This window comes from Triturus cristatus, chromosome 6, assembly GCF_964204655.1.
Source record: "Triturus cristatus chromosome 6, aTriCri1.1, whole genome shotgun sequence".
Classification (NCBI taxonomy): Eukaryota; Metazoa; Chordata; class Amphibia; order Caudata; family Salamandridae; genus Triturus; species Triturus cristatus.
In genome coordinates, this window is record NC_140589.1 from 1,113,897,066 (window position 1) to 1,113,917,807 (window position 20,742).

Sequence of the window (20,742 nt, forward strand, 5' to 3'; positions counted from 1 at the left end):
CAGATGTTCCACCTCCCCATTAGCTTGAGGCCATAGCGGGGGGATCTTCCGGTGGCGAACCGCCTTGCTCTCAAGGTACTCCTGGAATTCTCGGCCCTGGAACGGAGGTCCATAGTCAGACTTTACTTCTTCGGGCAGCCCCATCATTGCAAAGGTCTTGTCTAGGACTCTCTTTACCAGGGGAACGCCGTTGATATCACCACTTTCACGATGGGGAACTTTGAAAATTAGTCAACCATGACCAGCATGTGACGTCCATCTGGGAAGCTTCCGAAATCCAGGCTGATGTGTGTCCAGGGGGTCTTGCTCTGTTCTTCGGTGATCACTGGCGCTGGATCACCTCCTGTGATCGTGTAGGCATGGCACTGCCTCATCATCTCTTCCACCATGGAGTCCATTGCGGGGAACCAGACCTTGTTTCGCAGCCGGGCCTTTGTCTTTGCCATCCCCTGGTGGCCGATATGTGCCAGCGTGAGGATCCTCTTCTGCAATTTTTCTGGAACCACAATCAGGTGTCCTCTTGGAACGACTCCTTGCTCCCCCACGCTGAGTTCGTGGCGAACTTGCCAGAGCTGCTGTCGTGCATGGCTGACCTCCGTCCTGAGAGGGCGGGTTCCGTCCATGAAGTGTGCCCATCCATTGTTCTTTAGTGCAGCTATAACCCGGGACAATGTCTCGTCTTCCTGGGTGGCACAGCCGATCTCTTCGAGCATCATGGCCGTGGGGCACGCCCCCTACGACACCATTTTCACAAATGCTTCAGTGTTGCACGCATCTGTCGACAGGCCTGAGGACGACATTGACGGTACACAACCCTGAAGTTGTATGACTGCAGCTGCACCGCCCACCGTTCAATTCTCGGGTGCGCCAGTCGGAATGAGCCTGCGAAGAGCGGGAGCAGAGGCTTGTGGTCGGCCACAACATGGAATTCTTGGCTGCACGGGTAGAGGTGGAAATGTTGGCACGCCCACTTGATGGACAACGCCTCTCTCTCAATTTGGGCATATCTGGTCTCTGGGTCGGTGAGGGCCTTGCTTGCGTAGACCACTGGTCTCCAGACTTCGGGGCTATGTTCCTGAAGGAGGACCGCTCCCAGGCCCACTGGGCTGGCGTCGATGATCAGTTCCCTGCGCCACCCCAGATGAAAGTAGGCCATCACCGTCTTGTCCAGCAGCCCTGCTTTGATGTCATTGAATGCTTTGTTGGCGGCCCCTGTCCACGCCCACTTGTGATCATTGCGTCTGAGAGTCCGGAGCGGCTCCGACATGGCAGCAAGGTTTGGAATGAAGCGCCCACAATAAGTGGCCATGCCGAGAAAGCTTCTCACTTCTGTGGGGTTCTTTGGCGTGCTGGCTGCTCGGATGGCCGTGGCCTTCTTGGGGTCCACTAGTAGTCCCTCCTGGGTGAAGGTGTATCCGAAGAAATCGACAGTTTCCTGGTAAAATGAGCACTTGGATTTGTGAAGGGTTAACCCGCAGTCTTCAAGTTTCTTCAGGGTGGCTCGGAGATGATTGTGGTGATCCTCTAGCGTGTTCAAGAATACCAGTATATCATCACTGAGGTTGATCAGGCCCTGCAGCCCGGACAGTGCTTCTCTGATGGCGTTTTGGAAGACTTCGGCGGCCGACGACACCCCAAAGCTGAGCCTCTTGTACCTTCGGAGACCAACGTGTGTCGAGAAGGTGGGGATATACCTGCTCTCGGGCTCAAGTTCCAGCTGATGGTAGCCAGCGTTCAAGTCCAGCTTAGAGAACCACTTGACTCCGTTCAGGTCTGCCACTATGTCGTCCATGGTTGGAGTAATGTGCGTTCCCTTTTGATAGCCGTGTTTGATAGCCTCATATCCACGCAGAGCCGTATGGCTCCGGGCTGTTTGGGTTTGGGAGCCACGACAAACGGGGAAACCCATGGGGTTGGTCTAGAGACCTTCTCGATCATGTTGAGTTCTTCGAGTTTTCTCAGCTCTTCTTCCACCTGCGGGCGAAGATTGAACGGCACTCTCCGGTGCCTAAGGGCGACTAGTCTCACAAAGGGGTCAATGTGGAGTTTGAATTTCTTGCCCTTGAGTTTCCCTAGTCCTTTGAACAGAGCCGGGAATTCCTTCAAGATAGCTTTGGCGTGTGAGTCATGGATTCGGTTGGCAAAGAAGACGAGTCCCAGGTCCTCAACTGTGTGGCAACTGAGCAGTGTCCCTTTTCATCCCTCGGTGACGTGGAACCTGGTGTCCGTGGTGTAGCTTCCGCTGGTGACTTTGGCCTGGATGACTCCTCGGAGAGGAAGTGGATCGGTCCCTCTATAGGTGTAAATTTGTGTCCTAGATGGTATAAGCGGGGGTCGTGGTGACAGGCGGTTGTATTGTTCTGAATCCATCACGTAAACAGAGGCACCGGTGTCGATGAGGGCCCGAACCGCCGTGCATTCCACCGACGTACGACACTACAAACACCTCATCATCATCAAACACGGGACCTCGTTCCGGCTGCTGAGCCTCCGTAGCCGACAGCGAATCGTCGAGAGAGACCTGGCGAATATGTTGCGACATGCCCCTTGGCTTCAACGGCGTCTGTCGGAACCGTCCGCCCCGGCACACTTTGGCATAGCGATTGAGCCTGCCGCAGCGGGATCATGTCTTCCCCTTTGCCCCACAGATAGCGGCCGCTGAGTGATCTTCTCCACAGTAGCCACACTGTCCTCCTGGTGGTAGTCTAGGAGCTTGACGAGCTGTATTGGGGTGTCTTTGGATAGCCTCGACCCTCTCCTCTTTGATCGGCGGGTGTCTGGTTTCATGAGAGGCGGCCACCGGCGTGTGTAAGGCAGCCTCCATTTCCTCAGCTCGGACGTCCGACAGCTCGTGGGAGCAGGCCTGGACAAGGATCTCGGCCAGCGAAATCCCCGGTTGACGAAGGATCAGTTTCCGCAGGAGTTTGGTGCGGCATCCTAAGATGATCTGGTCGCGTATTTCCTCCCGGTGATCCGTGGAGGCGCACGTGCTGGTCAGCCGGTGCAGCCGTGAGTAGAACATGTTGACGGACTCTGAGTGTATTTGCGACGCCCTCCGGAACTTGAACTTCTCGAAATCGGGGTTCAGTTGGGGGTCAAAGTGCCTGTTGAGCGTGGCGACCGCTGCCTCGTAGTTGTCGTCGTTGCCTGTGTTGGGGAGCGTTTCGAAGAGGTCATAGATTTCCGAACCTCCGTAGTAGATGAGAAGCGACCGTTTTACAGTGCTATCCGTTTCTCTGGTCCTTTTGAAGTAGTGATTGAGCCGACCAACCCACGCTTTCCATCTCGGTGCCGCTGTGGCAGGGTCTGAGGCTTCATTGAAGGGAGGTAGAGGAGCAACCGCTGTGTGGTTGTGCCCTGGGGGTGGCGCATTGGCACCCCCATCTGGATTGCTTCCTCCGGCTTGCGGGCTGGCCGCGCCAGCTGTCGGTGGATTACTCATTGTGGCCGTGCGTCTGCGTGCAGGTGCGAGGGTGTGGCTTGGGTGTGTGTCAATGCGTGGCCACATGCCCTGGACTATCCCGTGGAGGTGATGGTGTGCTGATGGCGTGCAGGCAGTGTGATGTTCTTTGGTGCTGGCTGGCAGGATGGGAAAAGTGTGTGCACCAGGCCTCTGTCCGCCTTGCACAGTGTAGCCACTTATCCTGATGTGCCCCTTACTCTCTCCACCGTCCTTTATATGCCAGGTGCTTCTTCCTGCTCTCTCACCCCCTTTCCAATTTTTCCAGATCACTAAGGTGCTCTTTCCATTTCTTGCTAGTTCATGAGCAGACAGACAGCAGGGCGGGCCCAGTCAGGGGGTCCTCGCAGCTGGTCGGGCCTGTGAGGGAGCCAGGGCCCAGCAGACGGCCCAAATGCTGGAGCGTGGCGCTAGAGAGGCAGGAGGTGAGAGTGCCAGATGTCCTGCAGGCGCGCCCAGCGCAGGGAGCAGAAGGGGCGCTTCAACCACGGTGAGGCACACTGTGGGACACCACACACGCAGCGGGAGCTCACCGCAGTTGGATGTAGCCACAGCGAGCGCCGCCAGCTGAACGCGCTCCCATTGGGCAGGGAGACACGTGGGCGGGTGCAGGCACTGCGGTTCCTGGTGCAGGTTCGGCGATGCGGGCCACCAGCACTGCGAGGGCTCACAGAGGCACTTTGAAGCGTCACACAGCGGCCGGTGCCGAGCAGTGCGGGTGGGCTCCGCGAGCTCGCAGCAGGACACCGAGTGACTTCAGGCCGCAGAAGGAGCAGCACAGCGCGGGTGGGCTCCGCGAGCTCCTAGCAGGTTTCGGGCAGGTGGCAGAACACGCGTGGGGTGCGACCGGCCTCGTCGCCAATGTAGCTCGGCGGGGCCACGTGCACGAGTAGGCCGCAGCAGCGCTTAAATTAGTGGAGAGGACACAGCACTTTCACTCTCTTGGCCGGAAGACCCCGAGCGGTCTCCGGCCGTTTATTTATCCCCTCAGGTCGAGCCCGCACGAGGGGTGTATGCGTGTAAGACCTGCTACATTGTTGGAGAGCCCGGGTGGTTCTCTACATCGGTGACTACAGGAGCACGACCGAAAATTCAAGCATCTACAAAAAGGTAAATGTGTGTAAATCAGAGTCGCAACTCTAAGACGTGTGGGCTTTTCCACACAGGACGAGGAACCATGAGGCAGATAAATAGAAAGAAGAGCAGCGAAAAATACAGCGAGAACTTAAATGGAGGACTTCTATTGAAGAGTTACAAAATGGTGTTCAAAGCTCTTGGTGGTAGCCAGGTAGCATAGTGTAAATCATTTGGAGATTTTGAACTGACATCTAAAGCGACTGACCGGCTCATATATTATGGATGTATTAAGGTGAGGGGCTCTGGCGCTCTCTTGTCTTGGGCGTCCTTCTCTCTTATATAAAACTTTCAGAAATAAACAAATCCAAACACATGTACATTTTTATGAACTCGATTCGCATCTGGTTGGCGAGTTCCGGGAGCTAAAGGTCACCTGGATTTGTATGCACCCCAAAGGCGTTAGAGTGATTGCCTGCCAACCCCCTACGGCTTCTGGCCCCACGGGCTAAAGACACCAAACATATCAAGACTGAGCCTGCATTCAATCTAAACCTCCCTGAGTGAATGGGAATACCCCCCACAGCTCAGGCCTGCAGGGAGCGTTAATCTCCGGCCCTAGGTGTGGATTAGGAGAGCAAGCAGACGGGATGGAGAGGCGGCGTGAGCTGGCAGGGCGCTGAGTGAACACAGGTATGGCTGGCCCGAGATTAACCTCGGGCGAGTCACGCTGTAGGGGCGGAGCTTACTACACAAAACACGTCACGGCCTGCTAGACAGAGCTGTCCTGCGGGATTCAGAACAGATACTTACTGAGCCTCGGGCTGTATATCCTCCTGTCCTAAAACCCTGAGCGCAGCCATTATCCGATGCCTATAGAGCCTGAGTCTTTCTGCCCTTCCTTTCCTGAGCGCCCGTACCCTCCTCCGATCTTACTTTATTTCTCTCTCCCTGTGCTGCCGACCCCAGTGCCATCTGGTGCCCCCTGCCTTTTTCATTGCACTCTCTTCACCCTCCCGTAGCCTTGTCCTTCTTGTGTCGTTTACCCTTGTCTGCTCTCCTCTGTGCTGCCTCGCCTCACCCCTGCCCCCGCCGGAGGAGCCTGCAATGACTTGGGGCCGCGGTTAGAGGCGAACATGCAGCCGGGGTGCATCGCGGGCCGTGCAGGCTTGGACCGGGAACGTGTAGGGGAGAGGCTGCAAGCCGCCCTGGCTGGTCTGCGGGAGTTGCACCTGCTTCGAAGCCGGCACCAGGCGCTGGTGACCCGGGCACTTGCGATGGACCCGGCCGCGGGGGCCCCAGTCCAACCGCGACGCAGCAGCGAGGAACTGCGGCTGGAGTGCGCTCTAAGTGCCCTCAGGGAGAAGCTGGTGAGTACCCTGGAGAGGAGGGCTTGGGGCGCACATGCACAATAGTGATCGTTCTACGTATTTAAAGTAGCATGATTGTCGATGCGCCAGTAGAAACTATAATAAGCTCGTATCACAGATAATGCAGGTAGGTGAGTAGGACAAATAGAGCAGGGGTAGGGGGACATGCCCCATCAGCCTTGCTCCTTACTGTTCTGGGTTTTGCGGGCATTTCCCAGTGTGCTGGAGCTTTGGAGGCCGGTTTTAGGGCAGGGTCAACTGCTGGCGCCGCTGGCCCTTTCTCCAGCTTTCCCAAGTTATTCAGAGGTGGCAGACGATTTGTTACTGGGGGGGAGGGGGGCAGAGAAATAGAGAGGAAAGGACAGAATCTGGGTTAGTTTGAGCGTTTGTGTTTTTTGCCAGCAGAGCTTTCGGTTCCCAGTCCACCGTGCATCTGTAACCGTTCTAGGAACGCCACAATGTACATTACAGAACGAGGGACGAGTAGAATCTGTTGTTTTGGGGGGGATGGGGGGGGGGTGGCTCAGAGGATCACCTGATGCCCCATCTGACCTATAGACCCCCTGCGCTTTCCTGTGCTCTAGTACTACATTCAAGTCAGATTCTAATTTCTTCAGATATCAGTGACTATTCAAACTTGGAAAAAAAATCATTTTATGTAACACGTTTTCGTTCTAAATTTAGGAAGTGTTGAGTTGTAAGGATCGGTTACTAAGCATCATTCATTTTAGAGATGTGCTGGTTTCTCCGCCGTGGCCCTGATAATGGAGAGGCCACCGTGGCTTCTGAGGCAGCATCTGTCTGGGGTCAGATCCTATCCACCTGAAGCCGCTGCTGCTCCTCCCGATCCTTTTACTGACTGTTTGCTATAAGTGCTGTATGGGGCTGCTGCTCATTTATGTCGGTGCTTTCACCTCGAGCGATAATAATCAACCACTTCTGAATTGATTAATTCAGCCAGTGTTGAGGGCAGAATATTCAGTGCCCGTTAAAGGATTAAAGGAGGCTTTTCCCAGTCACATGCGGTTTATGTCGTGAGCAGTGGAGCGTTGCAATTCTGAAATAACTGAAGTACGGAACGGTATTCAGGATATATTCGATGGATTACAAAAACTACTTGCCAAATGTGTGGGCGAGCAGCAGGTAGAGTGGCAGTAGGCTTTAGGCACTTTGTACGCCAATAATGGGTGTATTTTGCTTCCCCACCAGGGGGATAGTTTGCCCCTTTTCGTTGGTCCCACTAGGGCCCCTTGGCAAGCATTCTACACTACTAACACCAGCATAGGTATAAGGATGTACAGACACCTATACACTACCCATACTGACTTTAGTACATACGACACAATGGAATTTCACTGTGTGGTGTAAAAAGTTCAGGGTTCAAGATATGAAGGGTCGATTGCACCCCAGTTATGGGTGTCTTCTATTGGCTTACCTGGGCCCATTCATGCTACCTTTATTAGGGTCAATCGAATCCTCACTGTGTGTATACTGTACATCATGGCCGATACATTCCTGCCAGGCGCAGTATGTATGACGTTACCGGGGTTAAGGGGGGCATTGACTCACTCAGGACTTTGTGTGGGACGAAAAAAAACTGGGGGTCTCTCAAAGGGGCGTGGCCTACGTAATTAATGGCGTAGGTTAAAAACACCTAAGCTAAAAATCTGTGTATAGCATAGTGTGCCGCCTGGCTGGTATTTTGCTGTTTCTGTCATTGCTTTCAGATATATGACAGAACAAGTAACATCATACCTACAACAAGTCAGGACTATTTGCATTGTCAATGGTTGTTAGTTGCATAAGATAAATAAGCAGCAATTATGGCTTGTATATAATATTGAAAAAGCTTCCACCTAAAGCCCTGGTGACACCAGGACAATGTTGCTGCTTCTGAGCTTCAAAAAGAGAAGAGAAATCCAAAGAGAAGATGACTCTCTTTAAAGGATTTCCCTTCCCCTACAACGTCCACCTGGCATGACCTCATGTCGGAACTTCTCCACTAATGAGAAGTGAGCAGTGTGAGCAGCGCATATCGATGATGTGCCTGCTGTCACTGCAGTCCGGGAAAAAACGGACCGCCTGTGCCAGGGTACGAAACAGCCCGATAGATACACGTTTTGAAGCCTCCTAAAACTGCCGGTGCTCAGCACCGTTGAGACCCGGCCCACTTAACGACCTCGACTCACAAGTGCATAACCCATCGCTCCAGTATAATCAGCGCACTCCAGATACCCGTATAACCGCTTCTCCCCTTCTTTTATGGGAAAACGTGTGGGGGTTTTATTACTGGCACTGAAAAAAACATGCCGTGGAGATGGCAACCCGATTCCCACTCCAGAAGTGGCAAGACACACGTGATGATTAACCCCTACGGGGACGGGTTTTAAATTACAATCGCACTCATGGACTGAAAGATGAAAAGGGTTTCCACTCACAAAAGGGACGGGGCGCAAAGCATCGCCTTCACAATCCCCCGGAGGATTATTACATGAAAAGCATGCTATCTTCGATGTCCGCTACATCCGAACAGAGTGAAAGTTATACTAGTTTCAATTTAAATGACGATTGATCTGGGCTACGTGCAGCACAATGCAGGGCACCAGGTTTTAAACTCCTCCGCACTGGTAATTACACTCTCCAGTGACTTCTAGTTAATTCCCGCCCCCTCCCGCTGAGGGTGTTAGACAGGCCCCAGCTACCAATCAGGTGTGAAAATTCAGAGGATGTGAGTTTACCGGGAGAGCGTTCCCCTGCCGCTTAGTGGGTGGGACCAGCCTCGATCTTCAGGGCAAATTGGCTAAAATGTGCGTGGGGGCGTACATTTTGTTAAGAGAGGGACTGACCAAGGACATACACCGTTGCCAACCGTCCATCTAGTTAATATGTACTATGCACTCTCTGTAACATAGAAGGAAGACGGACACAATAAGCATACGTCATTAGTAATTTAGCTTCCTACTGGGAGAAACTGTGACATAGTGATGAGACTTTCTGAAGTATTTCTTCCTGTTGTTCTGGATAGGTATTTTTGCATTTGAAGAACTCGAGAACAAGTCTTGTAGTACTTAGCCGTAAACCTAAAGGGTCAGCGTAAACGGCGATACAAGTATCCCTGGAAGGGATATTGAACAATGCCTGCCCACCCTGGAAGAGAATGGGTATGCAATGGAATATTTAGCAAGTCCATATGCAGCTGCAGAATCTGGCTTTGCACAAAACATCAACGAATCTCCTGGAGCAATACCCAGACACAATCTACACAAAAATTAAATCTAAAAAAAATCCCATTAGGTTAGTCCCATGAAGTATAAACACATGGTTAAACCATAATCGTTTATCACTGTCTATTTATAAACCACCAATAGTGAATAATGCATTACATATACAGTTACATAAATGCGTGTGCAGTCATGACAAAGTGCTTTTAAATTGCGTACGACACCATGTGTGGCTCTTCAGGAAACACATGGATAAGTAAAACCACACCCCACACCCTCCTTTGGCAAGGTTCCCATTAAAGCGGGAGATCTCCCTCCCCCTTCAATCCACCCTTATTCTTGATTGGAGAGTAAGAATGCGAGCCACTTCTTATACCACCCGATTATTGCGGACTGTCTTTCATGGACGTCAATTAAAGGTAACCATTGGTATCAGTTAATAGCCTTGACTTGACACCCCTGACACTGTGATTGCCCTCCTACCCTCAGCAGTAGTCTTGATGGAAGCTGCAGAAAAAAAGTAAAATAGCTCTAAGAGCCCTCTTTTGTTTTTTAGGTCTCGCCTGACCCAGCGCATGCGCTGGTCTGGCCAGACTTATTGAGAGGGCTCCAAAAAGTGCTACCAGGCCAGCATAGAGCTACAGTGCATGTGCGCGGGCGCGCGCGCCGCGCTTTAACGCAATTACTTCCACTTTCACGGCCGCTTTGATGTTTGATCGTGATCGCGATCACTTTCACTTTCGCCGCTTGCATAGCCAATAGGTCTCGCTTTTGGGACCTTATAAGTATTTAGTTATGCAACTGTTGCTTAGCTAAAAACGTATAAGGTCCCAAAGGCGAGACCTATTGGCTATGCCAATGCTTGTTTGCATTTGTCCCCACTTCACAAGCAAACAGGAGGCTGTTGAGGAATCTAAGGGATGCTGGAGGCCAACCTTGTCTGGTGTTATGTCACTTCTGCCATTACAGAAAGAACAGGTGATAGATGCAGTGCTGAAGAAATCAAACATTCACCCCCAGTCATAGATCTAGGTTAAATCCATTGTTTCTGGATTTAACATGGGGACAGTCCATTCAAGCTAGCCTTGCTGATGACAGGTGATACCCAGAAACCAGTCCCAGGATGCTTGTTTCTGGTCCAGGGGAGGACCTGGTCCGGCAGTTCGGGCTGGGCTGTTCCCATGGGGAGCAGGGTTGAGATTGATTTGCATATGGCTGGGTCCAAACTTGGGTGGCTGATGAAGAAAACAAACGATAAATTAAACACAGATCTGTGATTGGGTGTGAATGCTTATTTGTTCAGCTTTCCGTCCATCATCTCTTCTTTACACTTCTGCATGTGTAAACAAAATGATATCCATGCACATTTTTTCCAGATATGCTAATAATGTCGCCACAATTTCTCTCTGCTTTTACAGGCTGTCGTCAATGTGTTGTGTTGGTTCTTGCAGATTTTTCAGGGCGTTTAAGGTGATAGGCGAGGGGGCATTTTGGATTAACATATCCCCTCTAATGTATGTTGAGCGCTTTGAAGCAAAACACACTCACGCATGCGCGCTTTAGACAGCAAATGTAAATGTAGTAGTCTCGAACATTTTGCTGAAAACTTCTAAAATATGTTCGAATTCGAGTGTTTTTTAAAATAGTATTTTAATGTGTTTTTAGAATGCCAACTCTTCCTCGGATAACTGGTCTCATGAAAAAAAAGTTCAACGCTTTTTCAATGGCTTCTTTCTTACAATGTGGAACGACATGTCATAAACCATTGAATTTCTGAGGAAGTGCTCTCGCCGCTCATTTGGAATGCGGTTTGGTTGACAAGGTCTTGGCAAGGGTTGTTTCTTTTCTAGTAGTTAACAAAAGTCTAAGACAAAAACTTGTTATGGCGCCCCCAGCGACTGGGGTAGCACCAAATAAACACAATGGGGGGCAGGTGGTCCTAAACAAGGGGCTTATGTCCACTGAGTGTCCCGAGAGCTGTGGCGAGACCGAAGGGCCACAAATCGGCGCTTTTGGCCCTTCAATTTATGGCCTTTCTAGCATTACTCAGAAACCTTAGGGGTAGGTTCAAGACACGAAAACAAATAAACAAGCCGAATTTCTGGCTCGGTGATTCTGAGGCGGTAGCAAGAGGGCAAGGGCGAGTGCGCCCCTCCCACCACTCTGTCTGACCCACCTCCCCAGTCCCAGTGAGCGTAACAGGAAAATGGCCTTCAGTTAAGAGTTGCGGGCACGTAATTAAACCGGAGAACAAAACGACCCTGTGTGTGGAATGTGTCTCCAGTTTTCGATTTACGACAGGGTGATTGGAACGGCCCCTTGCCCGGCCCGAAAGCAGCCCCTGGGTGTTCATTATGAATGCATTTATGTTTAACGGGGCTGACGACCCTCTCCCCACGTGTGCCAATAAACGGCAGCGTGTCTGCCTTTTGTCCCAGCCACCCGCTATGCATGCACACATGCCATGTGTATGTTCATACTTGTGCCACCTGCTTTCGGTGTTCAGGCGGTAAATGTAGACAGGACACATCTCCTAGGCGTCACATTCAAGACTTTTATGTTAAAAACGCAATTGAAGTTCGTTATCTCCGTTCTCTTCATTATTGCAACACATTTGTGAATATGATATGTAATATCTTCAAAGCAAAAAAAATACAATGCGCGTCCATTCTGTGTGTGTCTGTGTATATATATATGTATGTATGTATGTGTGTGTATATATATATATATATATATATATTATAAAACACATGCTCAGGGCTCGCACTGCAACCAACATTTTTCTCCACAGAGACGCTGCACACAACCTTTTTGCTGACTCATCCATATACAGCTGAAAATCTGCCTCCCTCAACACTTGGGAGCCTTAAGTTCCCAGTCTCCATGTTTATGTTCTGGCTTCCCACTCTGAGCATTAGAACCATCCACCTGGATCCGGTGCTGAAGTCTAATTGTACTGTGACCACCAGCAAACATTTATTTATTTATTTTATTTTAAAAGTTTTATATAGCGCTAGCTTGACCCGTAGGTATCAGAGCGCTTTACATACACAGTGTAAAAACAGAAGGAAAGTGCATCACATAGTAGGAAGGCGGTAAGGAAGCAAAACAGAGGTACAAAAAAATACCCTCACACACCCCAAGGGATGTCATGCTTTATCATTTGGGCATTTGCCCTTCGCCAATGCCTGACGGGCTCCCGAAACCGGGGATCTTTTGAAGAAGCCGTTGGGACTAGAGACTTAACTGAGTCGGATAGGACGAGGGGGCAGTTTAGGGCATCCAGATTCTTGAGCCACTCTTGGATTGGACGGAGGTTACTGTCTGGAGAGAATAGAATGAATTCAGTTTTATCTGGGTTGAGCTTTAAGTGGTTAGCGTTGAACCAAGTTTGGATCTCGGTTAGAGTGACATTGAGGTGTCGGATGTTGCGGGGTGACTTGATTTTGAAATAGATTTGGGTGTCATCCGCGTAAAGGTGGTAATTCACTCCAGCTTTTTTCAAGATGATTGTGAGGAGCTCCATAAAGAGATTGAAGAGGGACGGTGGGAGGATCGAGCACTGCGGGACCCCAAGTGTGACTTTTGTTGGCTTCGAGAGACAGGAGTTGAGTTTAATTTGTTGTGAGCGGTGTTGAAGGGAGGAGGTGAACCATTTTAGTACTGTGCCATTAATGCCGGAGCGCTTCGTCAAGGTCTCCAGAAGAGCTGGATGATTTACTGTGTTGAATGCCGCAGATAGGTCAATAAGGATGAGTAGGCAGGCATCACCTTCATCTAAAGCCTTGTGAATATCGTCAGAGATGTTGAGCATAGCTGTTTCAGTGATACAGCCTATCCTGAATCCTGATCAAAAGGTGTTAAGGAGGTTCAACTCATCAATGTTTTTGTTGAGTTGACGGAGAACGCATTTCTCCAATGTTTTTGCAAGAGATAGGTCTGAGGTTTTTAAGATTATTAGGGTCCTCCCCTGGTTTCTTGAGAATGGGTGTGATTTGTCCTAGTTGAAGGGAGTCTGGGACACAGCCTGAGATGAGAGAGGCGTTGATGATTTTTGTCCAGATAGGGGAAATGGTTTGGTTGAATTATTCTATAATTGTGGATGGGAGGGGGTCCGTAGTGTGGGAAGAAGGTTTTAGGTTTACAATTATACTGAAGACCTCGTTTTCCGACATTAGCTCAAAGTCGGACCAGTGCGCATTGTTTTTTAGCTGGAGGCAGACCTGATTGTCCTTGGTAAGAACTCTTTATGATTGGTCAAGGGTGAATAAAGGGGGGACAGGTTAAGAGGGAAGGAGGATTAGCGGTTTGGATGAAGGATTGATCTATTTTTGAGACTTTATTAGTGAAGAAGGTGGCAATTTTGTTCACATCGCTCTTTGGTGGCTTTGATTTCGTGAGAGAGAGTGCAGTTTGTCTGGCTTTTGACAATGTTGAAGAGTTCTCTCGGTCTGTTTTTCGCCAGATCTAGTTGGCTGCGGAAGAAAGACGCCTTTTCACAAAAAATGTGTTTTTTGTATGCCAGCTGAGCAGATCTAAGTTGCGCTAGGTGCAAGGTCGAGGGGTTTAGTCTCCAAGACCTTTCCGTTTGTCTGAGTTGATGCCTTTCGTTATTAAGATCTACGTTGAACCAGGGTTTAGATTTGGTTCGCCTCATTTGTTTGAGTTTGAGTGGAGCTACTTGGTCTAAAACCTCTGTCATTTTTTAATTAAAGTGTGCAGTGAGGTAATCGGCCATCCAGGAGGAGGGTTGGAGTTGAAGATGGGCATGAATCATGGATTCAAATTCAGGTAAAGGGACTTCTTTGATGTTTCTGGTCCAGTACTTAGGTTTGTCATCACAAATAGGTTGGTGGCTGACAAGTGTGTCAATCTTGAACAGAATGAGGTGGTGGTCGGACCAGTCAATGGGAGAAATCGATCTCAGAGAGACCAGTTCATTGTTGGTAATGATTGCATCCAGTGTTGCACCTTTGATGTGAGTTGGTTTATTGCAGAGTTGTTTGAGGTTGTATATTTCAAGTAGGTTGGATAGGTTTTGGACATTGGAGTCTTCTGGGTCGTTCCAGTGGATATTGAGGTCACCCAGGAACACGTCTTTTGTGTCTGTCAGGGAGAAACGTGTTATTATGTCTGTTAGTTCTTCGGAGAAGAGGGTACGCTCTCCAGGAGGATGGTAGATGGTGTGGAATTTGATGGGTGTGGTGACCTTGGCAGTGAGTTCGACACCCAGATATTCAAACAATAGGTATTCTTCAGGTTTAAGTTTGGTAATCTGTATTCCCGCTTTGTGAATGATGGCTAGTCCCCCCCCAGTTTTGATCGGCCTGTCTTGTCTGATGATGTTGTACCCTTGAGGGGTGAGAATGTCAAGAATGGGGGTGGAGTGGACATCGAGCCAGGATTCTGTGAGGAAAGCAATGTCAATTTCTTCAGCGAGTAGAGCTTCAGCAATGTCTGTGGCATGTTGTACTGCAGATTTGCAGTTTAGGAGCATGCAAGAGAGAGGGCGGGGAACCTTGATGATGGGGGGAGCTAGGTGGATAGAGGAGTATTGAGCAGGAGGTCTAGGCGAGTGGATAGTTTTATGGATTCTGTTAGTGTCAACAATAACAGGGATGGAGACAGGGGCTGGCTTCTGGCTCAAAGCGACGTAAGAGTCGTTATTTTCATCAGGTTTCGGTACCGAAAAGGGGTGGCGATCCCGGTTGGGTCGAAGTGCCTGACTCGCCAACGGACTGGAGGGTCGAGGGGTGCTCTGTGGGGCCATGGGAGAGGTATTGAGGGGGGAAGGAGCAAATCTACCCGGGGAGAGGGAGCACGGTGACTTAGTCCTGTTGAGAAGGTCTTGTTGTAAGTACAGGAAATCGGCAGCAAGGGAGTTGATTTTCCGCTCCATTCTGTTCAGTGGCTGTGTTATTGAGCTGAAAAAGTGTAAGGAGTTAGGCAGGGGCTGAGAATGACTTGGGTCTATGGAGGGAGAGAGAACAGGGGTCAGGGATTGGACGGAATCAGTGGGATTAGGAAAGGGGAGAGATTGGACGCGGGGAGCCGGGTTAGTAATGCTCCCATTCAAGGTGTTCAGAGGAGGAGTAGTGGTTCTAATGTCCAAGAGAGGAGGGAGAGAAATTCTAGGTAGGAAGTCAGAGTTCCGGGGAATGTCAACTAGATTAGCGGTGGAGGCAGGTTGTGTATGTGAGTGTGCGATAGCGGAAGGGGAGTGGGCAGTGATAATGGGGGGGAAGTGTCTGCTGGATTGGTGAAGACGTTGGACATGGGGATGTCACGGGGGTTGTCAGTGAGATAAGCGGTGGAGACAGGCTGTGCCTGTGGGACATCGAAAGGGGAGTGGGCAGTGGTAGTCGGGGGGAGAGTGACCGATGGATTGGAGATGACGTTGGACATGGGGGAAGTAAGGGTCGGAGTAAAAGGGTCTGTGTTGGAGGAAGGGGTATTTTGTGAGGGAGGGTTCAGATTATCAGGGGTCGAGAGGGGAGTGCCTGTGGGGATTTCAGTCACGGGAGGGCTGAGGTTAGAGTCTGAGCTGTCAAGATCGAGATCGGCCTTGTGGTGTTTGTTAATTGTGAGTTTGCTGTTCCTGGTGTGATCAATTGATGTAATAATGGTGGGTGTTTGGTGACGGAGAGTAATGATAGGGGTAGTGTGATTGTAGTGAGTGATGGTGGATGTCCATGAGTTGAAGAGAGGCTCTTCAGGGCAGGGAGATTGGATCAGTTCCACGTTATTAGTGAGGGTGGTGGGGGATAGGGGAGATAGGTTTTGATGGCTCAGTTGAGTTAACGAGGAGAGAAGTGTGGGGAAGTGGCGGTCAAAAGTGGTGTGGTGCGGGTCAGTGGCCTGTATGAGAATGGTTCCAGTTCTGTAGATGGAAATAGTGAGTTCCCCTCAGAAGGTAGGGGAGATGGTAGTGGAATTTTTTTTTCCCATAGGGAATGATTACTGACTTGGCGACTTGAAGGTGAAGAAAGAAGGTGTTTTTCCATTTAGTCAGGCGATTAGTGTAAAAAATGAAGTTAGTTTTCGTGTTGCCATTGGTCGCTGTGTGGTAGTTATCTACAATGAGTGTTTCCAGGTGTTGTTTTAGAGTACTGTGCTTGAAGTTCTTTTTTGCATTACTGGTCATTTTGTCTGGGTAGTTAATGGACCAGGAGTTGGGTCCGTAACGCACAAGATTAGAGTTCCGGGTGGGGTTAGGCGGGCGCATGATTGAATGGAAGAGAGATCGGTAAAAGAGTTGAAGGGATGAGGGCTTCCTTCCTTGATGTTCAGACAGATTAATAGTCAGGAGCAGTCAATTATAGACAATAATAGACCTAACATAGGCGAAAGGCGATACTTTCGGTTGTTGGGTCGATTCGGCATGGGGCGAGATCAGGACAAACAAAACGCCAGGCCGGGCGCGTTCCTGTAGAAAACCGAGTCTCAATCAGGAATCGAGCAGTAGGCTGGGGTGGTAATTATCATATAATTTTATGCTGTATATACAATAAACTCTAAAGTGTCATATTAACTGCAGTATAAAACATTTTTTGCAGTGTATACCCTAAACTCAAAAGTTCAGGGCCCCACCAACCATGCTTTTACAGTAAGCCCAAAAGCATTAGGGAGTCAGCAGGCCGGAGAGGCCACTTAGGTTAGACTTATTTAGAGTTATGTAGTAGGCCCATATGTTCTGCAGGGTGTTGTTCAAGATGGCCAAGATTTAAATGTTAATGATCTCAGTCCGGGAAGCTTCTTTGTCTGGTTCCAGCTCTTCAGCCATCATAGTACTGACTGTTTAAGTGCTGATAGTCCTTAGTCTCAAATAGAGCAACTGTTAATCGGGTGGGTGTAACTTTTAGGGTGAGGATCCCTAGGAACAAGGACTCCGCATTGGCTGCTATTTTTAGGCCACCAGTATATGTTTGTTCCCTGGGGAGCCCACCGCTTAACACTGCCTAGAGATCCTGGAGAGAGGTTGATAAAAGCCGCCATCTGAAGTCAGGCAGCACGGGTCAGGCATCTCGCGCCTATCTGTGGCGGCCATTTTGAGATCAGGCATCCCTGCCTGTCTAAAATCAACACAAGATTGTCTCCAAAAACTTGTGGCTGTTGCAACTCAGGACCCCTGGTACGAATTGGGGTCGTCGGCGCCACCCCCCGCCTCCTCTCTCACTGTACTTTGTTGATATCAGGAGTTGGGCGCAGGTTTCACCATTGCTGAACCGTCTCACTGAAAAAGGACTGCTCGTCTGCAGCACGGCACCATGGTCCAGCCCCACAGTACCACAGCCACTCTGAGGAGGGATCGACTGCCCAGAAGCGGCTATTTTTGACCTCTGTGGTTCCAGACAAAAAGATAGTTTCACGAAAAACCAAAACGGTGATCCGGTCCGCCCTCCCTGCAAGCACAGCAGGGCGCCAGGGCTCACCAGGTCTCCGGTTGCGGGAAGGAGGCTCCGACGAGGAAGCCAAGTCATCTGACAACAGGAGATTATTGCGACGGCGCCTCGACAATCACGGGACCCCCGCAAGGCGGCAGGGAAGTCTGGATCCCCAATGGATTATGAATGTTAATTTTGGTCGTGCCACCCGAACGCTTACAGTGCAGGTCCACTAAAATCGTTAAGCGTCGACTACTGCAGGCACAGGACCACAGACTTCTGACCACATACACCCTTCCTGTCCCGACTCACCACTCCCAGGTGCCGTAGGATTGCGCACATAGCGGGTTGGGTCGGCGCAGGGTTATCACCTCGGTTGTCTAGAGAACAACTTTTGCTCTTTTTTTATTGGAGTGTCAACTAATAACTTTTATATTACTGAATTTCGTAATCTTTCACTTATGTTTTTTAATATTTTTTAAATACAACAAAATTCACATTTTTTTTTCTTTATACAGGGTGCAAATCCAGTATAACTGCTTTGTACAAAAATCAAATTGCAACTTTCAGTCCTAACTTATGAAAAGTCATGGCACTTTTGGTATTTACTTTATTGCAATGGTTTCAAGTAATCACGCAAATAAAGTTATCTTATCTTACATGCTCAGGGGGACAATGCAGTGACAAACGTATGTACGGAAAATGTGTGTGTGTTTGTCTATATATAGGGGGAGGAGTTGGCCTAACGGCTAGAGCTGTTGACCTCGAATCGGGGAAACTGGGTTCGAGTCTTGGCAATGATGGTGAACATCCTGTGATTCTAGGCAAATCACTTAATCTCCCCGTGCCTAACAAAAATGAATGTGTCCTCATATAATGCAACTGATGCTATTTAAAGCGCTCTGATACCCGAATCCGGGTCAAGTTTGCGCTTTATAAAACTCCGTAAAAAAAAAATATATATATACATATCATCTCAACACGCCTGCCCTTCAATCAAGACAGACTCCAGCACACTCGAGATTGCTCAAGGACGATTTATTGGCAAAACAACTGGTAACATGTTTCATCAGACGCAGCTTCCTTTGTCAAAACCTATTGTGGTTGCCATCTTAGTTTCATTATATACATGTTCCTGGGCCTTAACAAACCTTAAAGTGACAGTGCATATTGAACATTTAAAGTGACAATTTGCAATTAAATCTTAAAGTGAAACTTGTGATTAGTCTCAGCAAAAATCATAATTTACAACACAAACCAAGTTTGTAGGATAAGCCTCCACATTACAGTAGTCATTGCTGCTATACTGGGTTGACACCCAAGAAATCTCATTCTCGGTACCAAATTCATTCTGATACTTATGCACCAGAAAGTAGACCCTAACTACATTGCAACAAGAGCTATGGCTAGTAAGGGGCAAGTGCCCAATGCGACCCGTTGCCCCCCAAACTTGTTATAAACAGGGGCCTCAAAGTTATTTTATCTCATCTTACATGCTCAGGGGGACAATTGCAGTGACAAACATATGTACAGAAAATATGTGTGTATGTGTCTATATATATATATATATATAAAAAAAATATATATATATATTTATGTATTTATATATGCTGCAAAATGAGGAGCACTCACGGGGCATTTTCTTAGTTAGATTTATTTGAGCAAATGCATTTCAACCCTCTGCCTTCCCCAGTGCTCCTCAACTCAGCATCAAACATAACACATATTTAAATACAATTAGAGGTGATTTCATTGGAGAAGCACAGAATCACGGCAAAGAACTAGTAAAGTTCTCAGTCATGATACCTATCTCACTAGCTGCCATATCAGCGTGTGCTTTGCTGCATGCAACCTGATGGTAAACATTTAGTTTTTCTTTTATTTCATTGCGCTCAGTCTCTCATAGAAAATAACTGCATTCCATCTTGTATAGAGAGAAAAACAAAAATGTCTATTGTCACTCACATGCAGCATGATTCATATACACCTCATGTATATGTATATATATATATGTGTGTGTGTGTGTGTGTACGTGTATATATATTTATATATATATATTTGTTTTTTTTCAAAACAATTAGTCTGTACAAGGTGCACACTATGACACGGGTGCCGGTGTCGAGGTCAGACAATACCTCGTAGTTAATTTTCCATCAAGCAAGGGCACCGCACTCCAGAAGTCGATTTAGATTCAAAAAGCTTATTTATTCAAGCATAAATCCCGCCACCATTTCCACCACCCACCAACGTTTTGACCAAGAAATGGTGACAAAGCTCTTTCCTTTAAAATTTCTGAGTGATCTGTCAAGCGAGGGTCCCAAAACACAATGTGCCTGTGCAATTATCCATAAGAAAATTGAACAGTGATACCACAAAAACGACTGAACAGAATTTCACCAAATGTGGCAGAAAGCTGGATCTTAGTTCAGAGGGCATGCTTTTCTTTATTTGGTGTAAATCAGTTCAGACTTTTTTCAGAAATGAAGGTAAAAAACTTTGTATAACTGGACAGGTGAGTTCACAGGACTCTCGGGGGAATCTGCGAGTCCTCAGCTTAAAAAAATACAGCGATCTGATTAGCTGAAGAGTATTTTTTTCCTTTTGGCCACTTCGCTCCCACAGGGGTGGAGACTACAACAGGAGTTTGCGCACTGATTGGCTGGCCGCAACATGAAAGGAAATGTTGTTAGGTCGCTACCCCTCCGCACAGCACCGCCTGTGCGTCCTGTCCCTGCCCCAGCTGCCGCTGCTGAGGTAAGTTCTGTGCCCCCGTGATCTGTCCCCCTTTTCTCTTTTGTGACCCCCGTGATCTGTCCCCCTTTTCTCTTTTGTGACCCCCGTGATCTGTGCCCGTTTTCTCTTTTGTGCCCCCCATGATCTGTGCCCCTTTTCTCTTTTGTGACCCCCGTGATCTGTGCCCCTTTTCTCTTTTGTGACCCACGTGATCTGTGCCCCTTTTCTCTTTTGTGACCCCGTGATCTGTGCCCGTTTTCTCTTTTGTGACTCCGTGATCTCTGCCCCTTTTCTCTTTTGTGACCCCTGTGATCTGTGCCCCTTTTCTCTTTTGTGACCCCCGTGGTCTGTGCCCGTTTTCTCTTTTGTGACCCCCGTGATCTGTGCCCGTCTTCTCTTTTGTAACCCCCATGATCTGTGCCCGTTTTCTCTTTTGTGACCCCGTGATCTGTGCCCGTTTTCTCTTTTGTGACCCCCGTGATCTGTGCCCGTTTTCTCTT

General features: G+C 48.9%; 1 protein-coding gene across 1 annotated transcript in view; it reads left to right on the forward strand.

The window, feature by feature from the left end:
* The first annotated feature begins 5,329 nt into the window (after positions 1–5,329).
* Positions 5,330–20,742, forward strand: part of DACT2 (dishevelled binding antagonist of beta catenin 2) — a 73,322-nt gene continuing 57,909 nt past the window's right edge. The window contains exon 1 of the mRNA XM_085611973.1: positions 5,330–5,904. Within this exon, the coding sequence (XP_085468099.1) occupies positions 5,671–5,904 (234 nt within the window). The 5' untranslated portion in view covers positions 5,330–5,670. The remainder of the gene's footprint in view (positions 5,905–20,742) is intronic.